The sequence below is a fragment of the Cucurbita pepo genome, chromosome LG04 (genome assembly GCF_002806865.2).
Source record: "Cucurbita pepo subsp. pepo cultivar mu-cu-16 chromosome LG04, ASM280686v2, whole genome shotgun sequence".
NCBI lineage: Eukaryota > Viridiplantae > Streptophyta > Magnoliopsida > Cucurbitales > Cucurbitaceae > Cucurbita > Cucurbita pepo.
The window spans coordinates 532,520-552,622 of record NC_036641.1 but is presented as its reverse complement, the minus strand read 5'-3'; the positions used below and the strand labels follow the sequence as shown (position 1 = coordinate 552,622).

The 20,103-nt window shown below is 36.6% G+C and overlaps 2 protein-coding genes across 3 annotated transcripts; one reads left to right on the top strand and one right to left on the bottom strand.

Annotated features, from left to right (window-relative positions):
- Positions 1 to 355: 355 nt before the first annotated feature.
- Positions 356 to 2,369, bottom strand: LOC111792568 (pentatricopeptide repeat-containing protein At2g36730). 2 transcript variants are annotated; one of them, XM_023674074.1, is made up of 2 exons: positions 1,714 to 2,368; positions 356 to 1,440 (listed from the first exon to the last, which is right to left on the bottom strand). In XM_023674074.1, exons 1-2 carry the CDS (start codon positions 2,153 to 2,155, stop codon positions 611 to 613), a joined length of 1,272 nt encoding a protein of 423 aa, XP_023529842.1. In that variant the 5' UTR covers positions 2,156 to 2,368; the 3' UTR covers positions 356 to 610. The 2 variants fall into 2 exon arrangements, with proteins under 2 accessions (XP_023529842.1, XP_023529841.1); XM_023674073.1 differs by having other exon boundaries at positions 356 to 2,369.
- A 5,932-nt stretch (positions 2,370 to 8,301) lies between these two features.
- LOC111792333 (cytochrome P450 CYP72A219-like) lies at positions 8,302 to 11,373 on the top strand. The gene is made up of 5 exons (XM_023673725.1): positions 8,302 to 8,728; positions 9,355 to 9,572; positions 9,650 to 9,900; positions 10,387 to 10,777; positions 10,862 to 11,373. The coding sequence occupies exons 1-5, from the start codon at positions 8,464 to 8,466 to the stop codon at positions 11,285 to 11,287; spliced, it is 1,551 nt and encodes a 516-aa protein (XP_023529493.1). The 5' UTR covers positions 8,302 to 8,463; the 3' UTR covers positions 11,288 to 11,373.
- The last annotated feature ends 8,730 nt before the right edge of the window (positions 11,374 to 20,103 follow it).

Genomic DNA, 20,103 nt, shown 5'->3' with positions numbered 1-20,103 from the left:
TGTATAAGTTAAACCCTTGACTATGTCATGAATTGTGTAGCGAAAGTATTATAAATATCTACAAGTGGCTTCAGTGGAGTCAAGAATTACGTGCACATGCGAACGTGTGTTTTATTCCTAGTGGAATCCAAAACCTGTCTTTGGACTCTAGTAGTTATTTTCATATGCTTGGGATGTTTATCAATACTTTACACATAGTTCTATGTGTACTAATTTTATACACACAAATCCCACTAATCTCCTACCGATTTTGTAATCACTAGACCATGTGGGTATGCATCGATTTCATATGTATCGTCAAATTCTTACACACCGACCTCACAATATATTGATGGAGATCCTTGTAGAGTCATAGAAAGAAAGAAAAATGAATATATTATTTCTCATACCTATATAAATTATACACATATTATGAAATCCTATGAGTAGAAAACATCAAATTATAATACATGATGCATCATACTAATCATTAGTAACACCCGAGCATGACAAGTATGAATGCTTCATTACTTTTCTTTTTGTATCTTTGAACTTATGAGATTTTATTGAGAGCCTTAGAAGACGGAAACTTGAAGAAAAAGGAAAAAAAGAAAATTTGTAAATGAAGTAATTAGAAGTTAACCATTTGCATATGCAGGTTCAATCCATCAAGCAAATCATAGATGCCATCAGAATCAGCCCGACCATCAAAACCTGAGAAGAATTTGCGCAAAGAGCCACCAACTTCCACGCAACTCTCCCCTGCCATCTTTTTCATCCCTCCATCTTTCATGGCCCTCCGGCAATCTGCTGCCTGTTTCCACATCCCAACTTCCGCAAACATGTTTGCAACCATCACCACATTCCCGCCCCTCTTCGGCTCGAGCTCAAGCAGCCTCTTCCTCGCCTCCTCCACAACCTGAGCCCCACCATCTACATCGCGAGCACTGCACGCACTCAGCAATGTCCTCCACACAATTGGATCAGGCTCCACAGGCATCCTCATGATGAACTCATAAGCCTCCTTGACTCTACTTGCACGACATAAAACATCCACCATCGACCCATAATGTATCATCATCGGCTTAATCCCGTACACTCTCTCCATAATGTTGAAGTAATGGTATCCTTTATCCACCAATCCAGCATGGCTGCAAGCACATAGGACACCAATGAAAGTGACATAGTTAGGCGTCACAGAGGAGCTCATCATATTTGTGAAAAGCTCAATGGCTTCATTGGCAAATCCATGTTGGGCTAACCCCAAAATCATTGCACTCCACGTCCATACACTTCTCTGTTTCAAACAATTGAATACAAGTCTAGCACATCCAACATCGCCAGATTTTGCATACATATCAACGAGGGCAGTGCCCAATTGAACATTCAAAACCATCCCCCTTTCCACCACTTGAGAATGAACCCATCTTCCTAAGCTTAAGTTACCAAGCTCTGCACAAGCTGATAATATAACCACCATTGTAGTTTCATCCGGCTCAAAACCATGGTTACCCATTTTCAAAAAGTACTCAATAGCTTTATCAAAGCAAAAATTCTCAACACATGCTGTAATAACCGCATTCCATGAAACTAAAGTTCTTACAGACATTTCGTCGAATACCTTCCGCGCACCAGACATTCTTTTACAGGACCCATAGAAATTAATCAAAGTGTTCCGAACATAAACATCTAAATCTAAACCACACTTAATGGCATCAGCATGAAATTTCTTACCTTCTTGGAGCGTCGTGAGCGTGGCGCAGGCTTTGATAAGGAAGGGGAAGGTGAGATTATTGGGTCTGATTCCTCGTCTTCGCATGTCCTCAAATACCCAAATGGCCTCTCGTGGAGAATCGCTCGAGGCATATCCTCTGATGATGCAATTCCATGGAAAAGGAGAGAAATGAAGGTTGTAACGGAAGAGGAGAGAGCGGGCATAGCTAAGATTTCTGGAAGGCGATAGAGCAGCAAAGCGGAGGAGTTCAGTGGTGAGAAATGAGTCATTTTGGAGGCCAGAGACGATGATTTGAGAATGGATTTGAAATAGATGATTTGGTGAAGAACAGAGCTTAATAAGGGAGAGGAATTGATGCTTTCTGGAGAGGAAATTGGAATTGGAATTGTGGGCGTTGGGTGGGAAAATCTGATGAACGGCCGAGATCCGAAGTCGAACCATGCAACTCAAATTCGTATGAACTCAAGCTCCCAATTTGCGGACTTCTGCAAGCACAATGGGTGCACTTAACTGTAGAATTGCACATCAAACTAGCAGACCACATGGAATCTTGTACGGATAGCCCAAGTATACATCTTGCTCGAGCTCCACGCAATCCATTCAGTTCGAGCCCAACGTCCTCACCGACACTCGTTCCTCTTTCCCATCGATATAGAATCTCACATATACGACTTTAGGTGACTCAATCTACGCAATCCATTCAATTCGAGCCCAACGTCCTCACCGACACTCGTTCCTCTTTCCCATCGATATAGAATCTCACATATACGACTTTAGGTGACTCAATCTACGCAATCCATTCAGTTCGAGCCCAACGTCCTCACCGACACTCGTTCCTCTTTCCCATCGATATAGAATCTCACATATACGACTTTAGGTGACTCAATCTACGCAATCCATTCAATTCAAGCCCAACGTCCTCACCGACACTCGTTCCTCTTTCCCATCGATATAGAATCTCACATATACGACTTTAGGTGACTCAATCTACGCAATCCATTCAGTNGTGTTCCTAATCTTACTTCGGTGTGTTTGTTACATTTTTTTTTAATTATGTTAGCAATTAGCCAATTTAATCAATTCATCCTTTATTTTTATTTTTTTATAGAGAATAGATAATACATTATAATTATCATCTGTTGTTAATCCAAACTCAAAAATTTTTGTGGCTAAATTGTTAGTGATGTTTTTCAAACAAATTCAATAGGATATAATTAAATTTCAAAATGTTTACTAGAATGTTTCAATGGTTTAGTTGGATTCTACTAAAAAGTAGCCAAAGCTTAAATTCAAACCAATGTTAAAAGTAGAATTTAAAGGCTAAACAAATAACGTGCTTACCCAAAACGATGAAAAACATTCATAAATGCTAAAGCGGACTAAAAATGCATCGTTTCATGGCTTCCATAGTAGTTGTAGCTACCCGTCCAAGAACCACTTGACTTTACCTGAAAAATATTAAAAAAAAGATTGATGGTTGAGATTGAGAAACGTAAATATATGTAATGTCTTTCATGATTAGTGGGACCTAAAATTAAGACGGGTCTTGTATAATTGAATGTGAAAGGCCCACATAGATGCACGGACCCATATCCTACTCCCTATGCTAGACTATAGATTTGTGCNTAAAACATCTTAATATATGCATATGCATAATGCATAGGTCAAAAAAGTATTTCATGACTCAATAATCAGATAACATGTACGAGCTCTCACTAGACAAATCATCAATTTGGTGATAGGTGCAACAATAAACACATTCCTACCTAGTACATGAGACTACAACTACATTCACTCGTGGTTTCAATCGAGAATGGAATGGTTGGGAATGCTATAGAAAAAAAACGTGCAATGTCTGACTACTTGCACAAATAGTTGCATAGTTGTTACTTTCAAGGATATTTTATCCAATCCCTCAAATCTCTACGTCTCACATCAACATGACTCTCTTATTTATTTTAGGTCGTACACATTTTAGTCTTGATTGTCTGCATAATCTCATTAGTAGCTTGGACCAACTCTATACCTATGAGTCTATGAGTTAGTGTTCACCCACCTTGTCTAATACATTGAGCACCTACAATATTTCTTATAAAGTGATTTGAACACTTTCATACCAATAGCTTCTTGATAATACACAGACACATAACATAGTCTTTAAGGTTTAGTTTAGAGTTCAGTCTAATCGTCCGTTTGTAGATGAAATAGTGTACTAGAATCTAATTGTGTATCCAACAGCTTCTAAAGACTATGCAAGAAAATTGATTTAAAGCAAGGGTCCCTATCTGAGCCTATCGACTATGGTATCCCATGTAGCCTAACCACTTGTGTCCAACCCTCCATTGTGTAGGTAGTCTCTTATCGAAGAATGTTTGTCGATATGGCAAGTCTATTGATGAACACTCATATCACTTTGTTGCCCTTAATTGTCCTTGGAAATCTTATGTTAAAATATGTTGCTATGTTCTTCGATTTTCATTCCATAATACTCAGATGTTAGAATACTCATGAATTTTGTTATGTTCTCCTTAATATTGTGCCACAAATACTACAATTTAGATCTTGGTACATTTTAGTATCGCAAAAATACATAGAGAATGATAGGATATTGTTGAACACAACTCTCTGTAGGAAACACTCGCACTCTTCATTAACACCAATCGAGAAGAGAATACAAGACACTCGGTAGAATACTCATACTTTTTATTATTTTTGGATATCTGGGATGAATAACCCAGGTAGGGTGGAGGGGTATTTCTATGCTACTTTTTATTATTTTTGGATTTCTGGGATGAATAATCCAGGTAGAGTAGAGGGGTATTTACACGGGAGGATATTCAATCTAGACCTAACAAATCTGAATCTTCTTCCTACAATATACCCATCTCTCTCCTAAAATCTCTAGTTATCTTTCCTAAAATCTCTACTAAAATAAATATACAATGGGCCTAGTACAATTATTGGGCTTGACTCTATTGGGCGACTGATGATCCTCAGCTTTCTCTCTAATGAAATGGTAGTGTACCTCCACATGCTTTGTTCTAGCATAAAACACCGAATTTTCTTCTAGGCGGATCGCTGATTGATTGTTGCAATGAAGTGGTATTGGATACTCAATTTTCTGGTGTCAATCTTCCATCAAAAGTTTTAACCATGTATTTTCCTGAGCTGCTCCAGCTGCTTCTCTGTACTCTGCTTCTTTAGTTGATAATGATATTGTTGGTTATCTTTTGTTACACCAAAAAATTGTTCTCGAACCGAGCTTGAACACATACCCAGTGATTGATCTTCGGGTATCGTGATCTCCTGCATAGTCGACATCACTATATCCAGCTAGCTTCCAGTCTTCGCTTCTTTTGTATAAATGATCGTAATTGATTGTACCTTTGACATATCTCAAGGTTTGTCGAGCCGCATCTAAAGGAGGCTTCTTCGGATTTTGCATATATTGATCAATGACTCCAACTTCATTTTCGAATTTCTTCGGTTGGTCCATGTAGAACTCTCAGTTTAACTCTCCATGCAAGAAAGCATTATTCATATCCATCTGCCATAATTTCCAATCTTTATTTACCGTAAGTACTGGAGGAACTTGTACGATAATGATCTTTGCCACTGGACTAAACATTTCATCATAGTCTAGTCCATATTCTTGAGAGAACCCTGAATCTATAGTCTGAGCTTTGTATCTCACGATTGATCCATCCGGGGTACACATTATTTCATAAGCCCACTTGCAAGAGATGAGTTAGTTATCTCTTGGTCTTGGCACTAATTCTCAAGTCTGATTTTGTTCCAGGGCTATAGTTTCTTCCTCCTCCATCGCTTTCTGCCAAGTTGAGTTTTGTGATGCTTCTTCATATGTCTCCGGCTCATTAACTTCGTCTTCTACTGCATTGGCATACTCTGGATTTTTCTTTAGAATTATTTCTAAATGTCTGAGTTGTTGAGGTGTCATTTCATTTTCACTAGGCTCGCTTGGTTGAGTCCCTTCTTGCTCACCAACACTAGTGTCACTTGAATCTCCAGGCACATCAGCACTTAAGCAAATGTGTACAATTTGCTCCCCCGTCTTTTGTGGAAGAATCTCTTCAGTTTGCTCCCCTGTGTTCTGTAGAAGAATTTCTTCAGTTTGCTCCCCCGTGTTCTGTAGAAGAATTTCTTCAATTTGCTCAAGGCCTGGTAATACTTCCTTCTCTTAGGGCCACCCCTCTTCCATTGCACCGCTTTGATTGTCAATCATGTGGTTTAAGCATCCTGAATCGATGATCTAGTCATCCTCGTAATCGATATGTTCTTCCATCATTGCCATGAGTGCTAGCTCATCTTCTACTATGGGACATAGTACCTCTGCTTCCCATTCATTCTCTGTCTTCTTTTTGGATATTGCCACATTGCTTTCAACAGACTTTTTCTTGGACCAACAAGCTCTCTCAAGTTGTGAAGTTCCTTGGTGGCTTCTTTTGTCACCATTGTATCCACGTTTGGTAGACAGCCTATTATTGCTCCAACTTTCACTTGTGTAGAGTGCTTCTTCTTCACCCTTCAATGTGATGCCTCCCATTTGTTTAGCCATGGCTTCTTGGCTGGCTAACAAATTTTCGAACTCTACAAGTGATGGTTGAGTGAGCTATCCTTATACAACAGTAATGAAGCTTCGATATTCCGGTCGCAATCCGTGGATTATAATCCTCTTCATTCGAGATTCTACAATGGCGGACTTTGGGTCTAGTTCAGTAATCTCCCGACAGATCGACTTGACCTTGTGGAAGTACTGAGCAATCGTCATGTCACGTTGTAAAATTGACAACAACTCATTCTTCAGAAGTTGTAGTCTTGTATCGTTCTTCTTTGAGAACAACATCACGAACGTGTCCCATGCTTCTTTCGGTGTCTTGTCATCCCTAATATGTTCTAACATCTCTTCTCTGATTGTAGTTTTCAAGGCAAACATTGCTTTGCCTACTTTGATTCTCCATTTGTGCAAAGCGCCGTTAGAATCCTCCTATGGCAGCGTAGTTTCACACCCGCCAACGATCTCCCAAATATCCTGTCCTTGTAAATAGGATATCATGCATGTTGCCCACGTGTTGTGGTTGTTGTTGTTGTTGAGTTTTTTTATTCCTCGATTTGGAAATCACCCATCGTGTTGGCCATACCTCAGTAATACCAAACAAGTTCTTTCGACACAAAACTTGCAGAGCCACAGACTACTCACGACACAAAAGAAACTCACTCACTACTAATCTCAAGAAATCGTTTCTGATGTGGAAGATCAGATAGAGCTACAACCACAGAGCATACTAAGAATTCCAAGAGATTAGATAACCTACGCTAACCTTGCTCTGATACCAATTGTTGAACACAAATCTTTGTGGGAAACACTCGCACTCTTTATTAACACCAATCGAGAAGAGAATACAAGCACTCTGTAGAATACTACTACTTTTTATTGTTTTTAGATTTCTTGGATGAATAACCTAGGTAAGGTAGAGGTATTTATACTAGAGCATAACCAATCTAAACCTAACAAATCTAAATTCAGACCTTCTGAATCTTTTACCTAAAATATCTAGATCTCTCTCTATCTCTAGGTATAAAATAAATATACAAGACTGGTACCATTATTGGGCTTGACTATATTGGGCTAGTGATAATATTTCAACCGATATGAAGTTCTATCAATATTTCGTTCCTAAGCTCAACGTCCATACATCCACACATATAATTTGTTCATCAAGAAATCAAATTCATTTAAGTGAGCAATAACAAATGTACTATCATCATCCATTTTCAAATTTAGAAAAATTTAGTTCTGAACAATTTTCATATATTTTAGCAAAGTTATCTTCCATATCATCAAACCATTTATTTCGGTTGGTAAATCAAATTCCTTCCCATGCAAAAAAAAAAAATCTAACATTTGACACTTTTTAAAAGAAAAGCGAGATCCATTAAAAATAATAAATATCTCATTTCCCACAAACATCGTTCTACCACCCAAATTGATTAAATAAAGGTAAGATCATGAATAGATAAATGAAGAAAAGTTTAGATGGATGAAATAAAAAGTAAAAGAAATAGATAATATCATATATGTTAAAGTTCTATTATATTTAAATCATGGTCTAAACATAAACCAATAAATATGCGTGTGAAACAGGGGAGTCATATGACACGAATTGTCTTGTCTTGTTTGTTTGTATTATCCACTTGTTGACGTAATCAATGACGTGGCAGATTCAGACAAATTCTTTTTCTATTCTCTCTTTTTCTTCCTCTTTAATTACTGATGGAGACAAGTTGGGTGCCTTCAATTTCTCTCCATTTTCAACCTTATCATTACATGCTTTATTATTATTATTTTAGTTACGGCTTCCTAATTTTTTTGGTTATAAATTGAAACTAAATATCAATTAAAAAAAATCAAAGATATTATTGAAAAAGTTTTAAAATAAATAATTCACCAAGACAGATGTCCATTAAGTGACGTATGAGGTGACAACACCCAACAAGGCGAATGTACCAAGAAATAAAATAACAACTAAGCACTTACAAACTTTGACTTGGTAAGTATCCTCGTCAGTAGATAATATGATACTATGGTAGACTACAATCTTGAAAGAATGGCTTAAAATTGAGTTGACGAGGTGGGTGTGAAAATAAATAATTGAGAAAGGGAAAATGGGAAAGTGCGCTAAAAGTGGATTATAAAAGCTCTGAATTGGGGAAGTGCGGATCGGGAAAGCATGTGGAACTGGATATGGGCGGTGGGTTTGGGATTGTTGGGTGTATGGGGATGGAAGATCTTGAATTGGATGTGGTTGAGGCCGAAGAGGCTGGAGAAGTGCTTGCGACACCAAGGTCTCGCCGGCAACTCTTATCGCCTTCTGTTTGGGGATTCCAAGGACACTGCCGCTGCCGTCCGCCAAGCTAAGACGCAGCCCATCAGCTTCTCCCATCGTATTGCTGCGCGCGCCACCCCTTCCTCTCATATCACTATCGACCAATACGGTAACTCGATTCATATATGAACCATGTTAATGTTGTTCTGATTCATATATGAGAATTAGTATTGCTATGTTTACATCAAGATTTGTCTAGCATTGTTTTAAGATATGGAGTTATTGTCATTTTTGTTGCATAATGAAAGTCACGTAGGCTAATTTAGAGAATGATTATGAGTTTATAATCAAACAATACTCTCTCCACTCTCTCTATTGGTAAGACTTTTTGGAGAAGTCCAAAGCAAGGCCAGGAGAGCTTATGCTCAAAGTGGACAATATCATACCATTGTGGAGAGTCGTGTTCGTTTAACAATTTTATATTTGCCTCGGAGGAATTTGTATGAGAGATTTTGTAGTTGAAGAAGGTGAAAAATACAGTTTAAACACTTTGATTATAGTGATTGAATTTTATATTTGCCCAATGCAATTGGGAGGAACTTTGTACGAGAGATTTTGTAGTTGAAAAATGTGAAAAATACATTTGTAAACACTTTGATTATAGTGATCGACTACCATTTCTAGATATAGGAAAATTTATTCACTCTAAATCACGTAAATCTTTGTGTCTTTTTGTTTAATTTTAGTTCGTGGGCGTGTGAGTGCAATCAATCTTACTTTTTACTATATTTATAGGCAAGGATTCTTTCACATGGATTGGCCCAACTCCAAGAGTATATATAACACACCCTGAACAAGTGAAGATGGTTTTCTCTCAAATCAATGATATTCGTAAGACAACTTCGTTTCCTTTTAGAAGAAGAATGGGCGGTGGAGTCGTGTCTCTTGAAGGAGCTAAATGGGCTAAGCATAGAAAGATCATCAACCCTGCATTTCATATGGAAAAGCTTAAGGTAAACTTGTTTTAGTTATTAACTAATTTTACTGAATTTAATGATATCTTAAGAAAATAGTTTCGAAATCTTTACAGGATATGTTTCCAGCATTCTCCCAGAGTTGTAGCGAGATGATTAACAAATGGGAAATGATGATCACTAAAGAAGGGTGTTGTGAATTAGATGTATGGCCTGATTTACAAAATATGGCTGCAGATGTCATTTCTCGAACCGCATTTGGCAGTAGTTATGAGGAAGGTAAGAAGATCTTCCAGCTCTTGAAACAGTGGGCTTCCCTCTTGATGGCATATGTCATGAAAGGCGTTTACTTCATTCCGGGTTTGAGGTAACATAAGCTTCGTATTCTCATTTATTTTGGTTCATAAATCTCATTTAGTTTGTAATTCTGTGTGGTTTATATTCTATAAGTTATTTTGGTTCATAAGTCTCATTTAGTTCATAACCTTTTGTTTTATATTCTCGTTTATTTGATTCATGAGAATTAGTTCATAACTCTTTGAGGGGTGGAGTCATTGTCACTTTGTGTTTGTCGCAACTGGGAGAAATTTTGTTGAGAGACTTTGTAGCGTAAGAATGAGCGAAATACACTTATAAACACTTTGGTTATAGAAATTGGCTATCACTCGTGGATGTAGGGGAATTTCTTCTTTTCGAACCATGTAAATCTTTGTATCTCTTCATTTACTTTCTGTTTGTGGGTGTGTGAGTGTGATCGATCTTGGTTTCGCTTTCGTTACAACAATTAGGTATCATAACATTTTTGGTACCGATTGAAAAATTGTGTAAAACATAAACATTGTATACTTTTTAGGTTTCTTCCAACCAAGTTGAACAAGAGGATGGATGAGATTAATGGCAATATACGAGACATGATTTGGGGTATTATAAACAAAAGACAAAATGCTATGAAGAAAGGTGAAGCTTCCAATGATGATTTGTTGGGCATCCTCTTAGAATCAAATTCACGTGAGATTCAAGAACACAAAAACAAGAAAGATGTTGGAATGAGCATCGAAGAAGTAATTGCTGAATGCAGACTTTTCTATTTTGCTGGCCAAGAAACCACAGCGGCATTGCTTGCTTGGACGATGGTTCTACTTGGTCGATACTCCGAGTGGCAAGATCGAGCAAGAGCGGAAGTCCTCGAGGTCTTTGGTGATAATAAAAAATTTGATTTTGATGGTCTAAGTCGTCTTAAAATTGTAAGTAATCAAGTCAAATACTTTTTTTTCTTTTGAAGTTTATTAGTATTGTTATATCGATCTATCTTTTATTGATGTTAATAGGTTACTATGATACTAAATGAGGTTCTTAGACTATATCCTCCCGTTGGTATGCTAGCTCGAGAGATTCACAAGGAAACTAAGTTAGGGAATCTGACATTACCAGTTGGAGTATCAATAGGCATTCCAATTGTATGCATCCATCAAGATCCTACAATATGGGGGGAAGATGCAAGTGAGTTCAAGCCAGAGCGATTTGCCGAGGGAATTTCTAAAGCAACAAAGAATCAAGTATGCTTCATTCCTTTTGGATGGGGTCCTCGAATTTGTCTCGGTCAAAACTTTGCAATGATTGAAGCAAAAATAGCATTATCGATGATTTTGCAACGATTCTCGTTTGAACTTTCTCCAAGTTATACTCATGCTCCTATCTCAAACGTCACTATTCAGCCACAACATGGGGCTCATCTTATCCTCCATAGGTTGTAATAACTTTAAAGGGTTCTAATAGTTTTCAATATCTTTGTGTTTTTTTGTATTAAACTTGGCCATAGACGATGCTATTTCTTTTGAAATCTGATAATCACAGTAAAGAATAAATAAATTAGTCAATATAAGGCTTTTGAAGAAAGAGTATGTTCCTTAGGTTCTATATATAAATTTTGTCTTCTCACAATTGTTGTGTAATCGTAAATAACACCACCTTTACATATGATAAATGTGTTCGGGCTACAAGAATGCTCCCCTCCTCAATTAACGTATTTGTAAGCTCATATTGCATTTAATTCCTAGTAAATTACCTCAATCGATAGTCAGCGAACACTTGAAAAAGAAATGTAGAATGAGAGGAGTATACCAATGCTCCGCAAGTGACCTACTTATAGGCTTTTATTGCGTTCAATTCCTACTAAATTACCACGGGCTTCTCTCTAGGCACAAAAAAGAAGTTCAAGCCTAATTCTATAGCTATTTGAGTTTCTATGAAGGCCTTGAAGTTTCGAGCAATTCTCTTAGAGTTTCTATGAAGGGCTTGAAGTTTTGAGCAATTCTCTTACTTGTTACAAACCCAATCGGGATCTAGAAGTTGTTCATCGAATTTTGGCAATATAGATCTACTTGACGACATATCTCATCACTAAGAGGACGACATATCTCATCACTAAGAGAACTAACTTTCCTGTTCTTCAGACTTGCATGACCTATCACATCTATTTTGGATAGTATGACATCATCTCATCTAAATATCAAATGTGGAAGTTTCATTAGCAACCTTTAATGCATAACTATAAGGTTATACTAAATCTCGGGGAGCGACCTCATGTGCCGACTAACTACTAAGTTTAGTTGTGTTGTTTCTCACCCATCTTAGACGAATTTATGGCAGTGTAACCCTGTTCAGAAGGCCCGAGTCTATTTCCACACACACTAGAGGTACTTATCTTGATTTAACTATCCATGTAGTTCCTAATACTCTCTCTCTCAAGACCGGTTTATGGAATCACCACGTCTGCTTTAAACCCATTTATACATCACTATAGTAATTTGGTAGCCTCGTTACACTATCTTAAATGACAATCATCCAAAATAACCCAAAACACTCCCATTTGTAGATTACCTATAAAAACCCATTTCTCCTATTATAACCTATCTCTTGGAATGATTCTTTGAAACAACCAACGATAATCATCCAAAATAACCCAAAACACTCCCATTTGTAGATTACCTATAAAAACCCATTTCTCCTATTATAACCTATCTCTTGGAATGATTCTTTGAAACAACCAACGATAATCATCCAAAATAACCCAAAACACTCCCATTTTTAGCATTGCATTAGAACTTTTCAAACCGCAGCCTATAATCCCAAACTGCCTTCTAATGCATACGTCCACTACAAATAACCAAACTCTCAAATCCTCTCTCCCACATTAGATTAACAAAGGCCTTGCACCGGCCTATGTTAATTCTCCCACATTAGGTTAACAATGGTGATGCATCGGCCTATGTTATTGCTCGTGCTCGTGCTCGTGCTCATAGCCTCCTCTCACTTTTCGATGGTCGCAACCAGCTCGAAATACAAAAATAAGGTCCCAAAACCCAGAAAGACAAAGCCCAAATTTCCAGAACCAAACAACCCTTATTCTGCCTTTCAGCATTTTAGTGTAGAGATCCATAACGACTTGCATATGTTCATATTGGATTCCCATTGCACCTCGAAAGATGATGATTTAGGGTTACATATATTGTTCCCGGATGAGGAACAAAATTGGTCATTTCATGATAATTGGTTAGACTCTACGGATTTTCATTGTAAATTGGAGTGGCAATATGGGCTTTTAGAATTTGAAGCCTTTTATAGCAACCATGGTAAGTTTTTGGTCGATCATTGCGCCAACTCAACCTGCATTTGGAGTGCGAGACAAGATGGGGTTTATTTGAACAATAAAGATGATGAACTTGTTTTGTATGATTATTGGGATATGCTTGGATAGGGGCTAAAAACATGAAACCAATTATTTTTATTTTTTCATTCCATTTGTCCTCACATTCGTTTGTATCATTTGCAATATAATCACGTTACTTTTCCTTTTTAAGGAATGTTCAGTATATTTTAATCACGTTACTTTTCGTTTTTAAGGAATGTATGTTCAGTATATTTTAACATTACTTTTTGCTTTTAAGGAAGGTTCAGTATATTTTGCTTTTAATATAATACTCTCATTGAGTATTTCGTATTTTAATAGTTGGGTGACTTACTGCGTATTTTAATAGTTGGGTGGCTTACTGGGTATTTTAATAGTTGGGTGGCTTACTGGGTATTTTAATAGTTGGGTGGCTTACTGGGTATTTTAATAGTTGGGTGGCTTACTGGGTATTTTAATAGTTGGGTGGCTTACGTATTTCTTAAAATACTCAAACCACGTGAAAATACTCAAACCACGTGAAAATGCCCCTGCACGGATCTCAAACCACGTGAAAATACTCAAACCACGTGAAAATGCCCCTGCACGGATGACGTTGAATGCTGGAATGGTCGTGAAGGTTCAAGTAGTATGCATTGATTTTCATGTAGTAGTTGGTTTCTCATGCATTTTCATGTAGTAGTTGGTTTCTCATGCATTTTCATGTAGTAGTTGGTTTCTCATGCATTTTCATGTAGTAGTTGGTTTCTCATTTCCGTGTTTAAAAACTATGTTATGTCTATTTTCTTGTTTTATATTAAATGTGTAAGTCCATGATTTCATTTGACAATGTTAGTTAAGGCATGTATGTGTTGACGTCTCTAGCCTTACAGATCCACCATAAAGAAATGTGCACATTATTGGTATTAGTAACTTTCAATTCTTTTAAGCCTTTCTAAGTCATTCGCTCCTCATGAACGCTCTTATTCAGTTACGATCTCGGTTCTTCCATGTATCTCTTTTTTTACTCATGACGTCTCTAGCCTTACAGATCCACCATAAAGAAATGTGCACATTATTGGTATTAGTAACTTTCAATTCTTTTAAGCCTTTCTAAGTCATTCGCTCCTCATGAACGCTCTTATTCAGTTACGATCTCGGTTCTTCCATGTATCTCTTTTTTTACTCATGACGTCTCTAGCCTTACAGATCCACCATAAAGAAATGTGCACATTATTGGTATTAGTAACTTTCAATTCTTTTAAGCCTTTCTAAGTCATTCGCTCCTCATGACCGCTCTTATTCAGTTACGATCTCGGTTCTTCCATGTATCTCTTTTTTACTCGAGTGTCACACATTAGTTTCTTTATGAAGAGAACTGGTGCACTCGAGCCAAAACACTGAAGTACATAAAGCCTTTATCTAAGAAATTATACAACTATACCTTGAATTCTTTCGCTCTATTAGAGACATCTAGTTGTTTATAAGAATGAGGAATCAAATTTTGAAGAGGGTATGTATTATATTTTAATTTGCACAATAATCTTCATATGCTTGATTCTATAAGGGGCCCTTACCCACTATTTTTGTCAAGATCTTCAACCCATAACATGTGGCTATTTTTCATGTTTTATAGTTTTTTTATGCTATGGGTACACGTTTTTTTTTTTTTTTTTCTCTCTACTTATTTTAATATTCTTATATAAAATTAATATATGAAATAAGGGGTGGCTAAAAATTTTGATAAGAATCATGATGTTCCATTCGTTCCAATTTTATTACATGATCCAAGGTTAAGAAGATTTAACAAACGTTTACTCTTCACCTTTAAAATTAGATAGGTTCGGCTCAACCTCTGTATCATGTGTTATACGTTGATTAAAGTGATAAATGAAAATTACTTTGAAAGTGTAACAGTCCAAGCTTATAGTCGATATTGTCCTTTTTGGACTTTTCATTTCGAACTTCCCCTTAACGTTCTCAGGTATGCTAGGGAGAGGTTTCAGGTTTCCCAGGTTTCCACACCCTTATGTTTTGTTTCTCCGGTTTCAGGTTTCCACACCCTTATGTTTTGTTTCTCTGGAGAGGTTTCCACACCCTTATGTTTCCACCCTTATGTTTTGTTTCTCTCTCCAGCCAGATCTCATAATCAATCCCACTTCAAGATCTAGAAGGTGAGATTCCAGAGAAAGTCAACATTTACCCGGTTGAAATGGAGCCTATAATTTTTTAAAAAATTTTATTTATTATTTTAATTTTGGGAGCAATCACATATAAATAGTCTCTCTATGCTATATCACTCACAACCATTTGATATCAATCTCAAATCACCCAAAATAACCCAAAACACTCCCATTTTTAGATTACCTACAAGAACCCATTTTTCCTATTATAACCATCTCTTGGAATGATTCTTTGAAACAATCAACAATAATCATCCAAAATAACCCAAAACACTCCCATTTTTAGCATTGCATTAGAACGTTTCAAACCACAGCCTATAATCCCAAACTCCCTTCTAATGCATACATCCACCACAAAAAACCAAACTCTCAAATCCTCTCACCCACATTAGATTAACAAAGGCGTCACATCCGCATGTGTTAATTCTCCCACATTAGATTAGCAATGGCGATGCATCGGCCTATGTTATTGCTAGTGCTTGTGCTCATAGCCTCTTCTCACATTTCGATGGTCACAACCTCGAGAAACAAAAATAAGGTCCCAAAACCCAAAAAGACAAAGCCCAAATTTCTAAAACCAAACAATCCTAATCCCGCCTTTGAGCGTTTTACTGTAGAGATCCATAACGACTTGCGTATGTTCATATTGGATGCCCACTGCTCCTCGAAAGATGATGATTTAGGGTTACATATATTGTTCCCAGATGAGGAACAAAGGTGGTCATTTCATGACAATTGGTTAGGCACTACGGATTTTCATTGTAGATTGGAGTGGCAATATGGGCTTTTAGACTTTGATGCCTTTCATAGCAACACTGATAATCTTTTGATCGATTATTGCGCCAACGCAACCTGAATTTGGAGTGCGAGACAAGATGGGATTTATTTGAACAATCAAGATGATGATCTTGTTCTTTATGAGTATTGGGATATGCTTGGATAGGGCTATACACTAAAAGCATGAAATCAATCATTTTTATTTTTATTTTCTCATTCCCATTTGTCCTCACATTCGTCTGTATTTCAAGTACATACTACATTCTTCTATTATATACTACATTGTTCTATTATATACTACATTCCTCTATCTTTGGTATTCTTTCCATTTACTTCTAATTTCATGTGTGGTGTACTAATAAAGTAAACTAGAACACCAATCTCCAACACTAACTCTTACGCTCATTTATTTATATTAAAATTTCACATGCGGTAAGCAATTAAAATACACAATCAAACTTGACATATAAGTTTCAAAACTGATCAAATACTCTAAGTTGGCATGAAGTTTAACAAATTGACCAATATAATTAGAGAAATAATTTGATAGAAGTCCAAACTTGAAACTAACATCATGGGCTCACATAGATTGACTTGGACTTACTATCATATTTAATGTTGACATGTGCCCGTTGTTCTGCACATATCATATATACTGATATGTGTGAATTATCTGTGAATCGATATGTTTATTTTATGTTTATATATATGTTATAATATGTGAATTGTATAATAATACTTACGGTGTGATGTGTTCCATGATATATTTGAGATATGATACGAGAAGAATGTACTAAACATAATGTAACAATAGAAGCAAGATATGTTCACGAAACGTTAAGGTTAGGTTAGGTTAGGTCTCGAAATGCTATGAATATGAGAGATTGATAAAAGAATATGGTTAGGATATGGGTAGAATATGGGTAGAAAGGGATGAGATTATGATAAATTGATAGAATGATAGCGTTAGGGTACGTTATGTAACGATACGACTGTGATAGGTATAAGAATGTTAAGGCTATGATAAGTTAGAGAACGATATAATCACGAAGTGTTTACGATATGATATGATTATGATACGACATGTGAATGATGGATGTATATATATTGTGATATGATAGGAAGACGATATGAAATAGGTTATGGTACGAGATATGTGATATGTGATAAATTAACATGTTTATGATATGATATATTATGATGCGATATGTTATGGTATAATAGGTATATGATGAAAATTATTATGTCTGGAAGCCTGAAATATTATGATATGATACACTTATGTAATTTGAATGATATGATATGATTGATATTCCAAACGACGAACTAGCATGAAATACAACTCATGCATGAAAGATATTATAAGTGATATGAAAAATGATATGAGATATACGAAATCGCTAGCAGGGTTGTATTAAATGATAATCAAAATGAAAAATGTTGGGACTTCATGCATTATTGTGTGCTCATGCATTGGGGGATACCCCTTACCCTTCACGATAGTACAAATGCGTACGTTACGAGACAGGAATACGATCATTATGGTTATTATAATGCTACTATAACCAAGCAGGAAAATGATCATTATGTTTATCATAATGTTGCGACGGTCAGGCAGGGATATGATCATTATGGTTAACCTAACACTGCCGTAACGGTTACTAGTTATAATGGGTGTCTGGCCTTAAGAGCTCCCGGAGTATGCTCGTCTGACAAGGAAGGTGACCCAGCAGTGTGCGAATTGACTGGTGAGTCCATACTCGCACGTATAGGTTGTGTGTAGATTATATGGTACACATCCAAATTACCCATTAGGATAGTACCGTAGGAAAATGGATTTAAATGATAGGTCCCGTCATTGCATTCGCATGTTCTTGCATTTAACCCTCAATAGTGGGATCACTTACGGGTTATTTCTTTAAATACTCAAGTCATGTGCTGTAACGACCCAAAATTTTCTACTTAATTTAAGGTCGCTACTGTATACGTACCATAAACATTGAATGCAGAAGGCTTCATTAAAATTCCATAAAACATAACCTTTATCTTAAAACACAGTCATGGACTTACGTGTTTACGTGTTTCGAAAACATCTTTCAAACGACACAACAAAAAACTAAATAAAACGAATAAGAGTTTAAGTTAAAAATATTTTATTCTAGCTAAGTTTAAGAAAATAAATACCACTATCCTATGCATGTGCCATGGTCTCGAGTTGCGATGCCGTCGTCAGCCGTACAGGAATATCTTGTCTTAACCTGTGAAAAATGTAGTAGCACATGGCTTGAGTATTTAAAGAAATACTCAGTAAGTGACCCCACTATTGGGGTTAAATGCAACAATCACATGCAATGAGATGATGGGACCTATCTTTCATTCCGTTTTTCCTACGGTGCTGTCCTAACGGGTAATTTTGGACGTGTACCATATACTCTACACACAGCCCATATGTGCGAGTATGGGCTCACCAGCTAGTTCGCACACCGCTGGGCCACCTTCCTTATCCGGTGGGCATACTCTAGGAGCCCCTTAGACCGAACACCTGCTAGAATTAGTAACCGTCACGGCAGCGCTATGCAAAGCATAACGATCGTTGTCCTGCCATTAGATGTACGCGTCCGTACCCTCTTGATGGGATAGGGGTATCCCCCCAAATGCATGAGCACACATAATGCATGAGGTCCCAAAAGTTTTCCATTTTCATTATCCTTTAATACAACCCGGCTAGCATTATGTACATATCATATCATTTTTCATATCGTTCATCATTCATGTCATATCGTTTCTCATTCTTCAGTTCTCGAATCATACATAATTCTAACGGGGTTATATTTCATGCTATTTATCGTAATTTCATGTCATTCATATCATGCGGTATACACACAATTTAAGAGACCTAACATAACGTTCTATGCTTTTAATATAACATTTCATCATATACACATCATACCATGACATATAGCATCACAATGTATCATATCATAAACGAGTCATAACGTAAACACTTCATAGTCATATTGTTCTCTAACTTATCATAGCCTTAACGTTCTTATACCTATCACAGACATATCATTACGTGAATGTACCTTAGTCATCTCATCACAAGAACTTAACCTAATGCTATTGTTCTATCAATCTATTACAAAAACCTATCACTTTCTACCCGTAACCTAACCATATTCTTCCATCAATCTCTCTTACCCATATCACTCCGGTATGTAACCTAACCTTAACGTTTCATGAACGTATTTTACTCCTATCGTTACATTTCGTTTTGTGCATCCTTCTTGTATCCTATCTCAAACATATCCTTGAACACATCGTACCGTAATTATTATCATACAATTCACATATCAATATATATGACACGTGCAGAACCATAGGGCACGTGTCAACATCAAATATAATCATGCCAATAGTAAGGTCACTTACCTGGTTAGCTTAGGTTGATGTTCCGTCGTTATCCTTAATGAAAGTCCATTGAAATCCAAGTCAACCTATGTGAGCCCATGACATTAGTTTCAAGTTTGAATTTCAAAAAAATTGTTTCTCTAATTTATGTTGACCCATGTGTTATACTTCACGCGAACGGTAGAGTCTTGAACGTTAGTGTTTGCTTGAGTTAGGTCTTGAAATATTTATATATGTTTGTTATAGTATTATCTTCCTACAAATGATTTAATACTCATTAAAAATTTTCAGATATTCTATTTTCTGGCACGGTGTTTAATACCCTTTAACATTTTCTAGATAATTTCAATTATATTCTCGATCTTCCCTACTTGTCTCTGTATTTCCCTTCTTTTAATTATCCCCTCTATTTGAGGATGACTTTTAATATCATTAAATAAAATGAGAGGAAAACTACTAACCTCTTCAAATGCAATATCTCTTTCTAGCAAAATATCTCTTACTAGCAAAACTTAATCCGAACCTTAAGTTG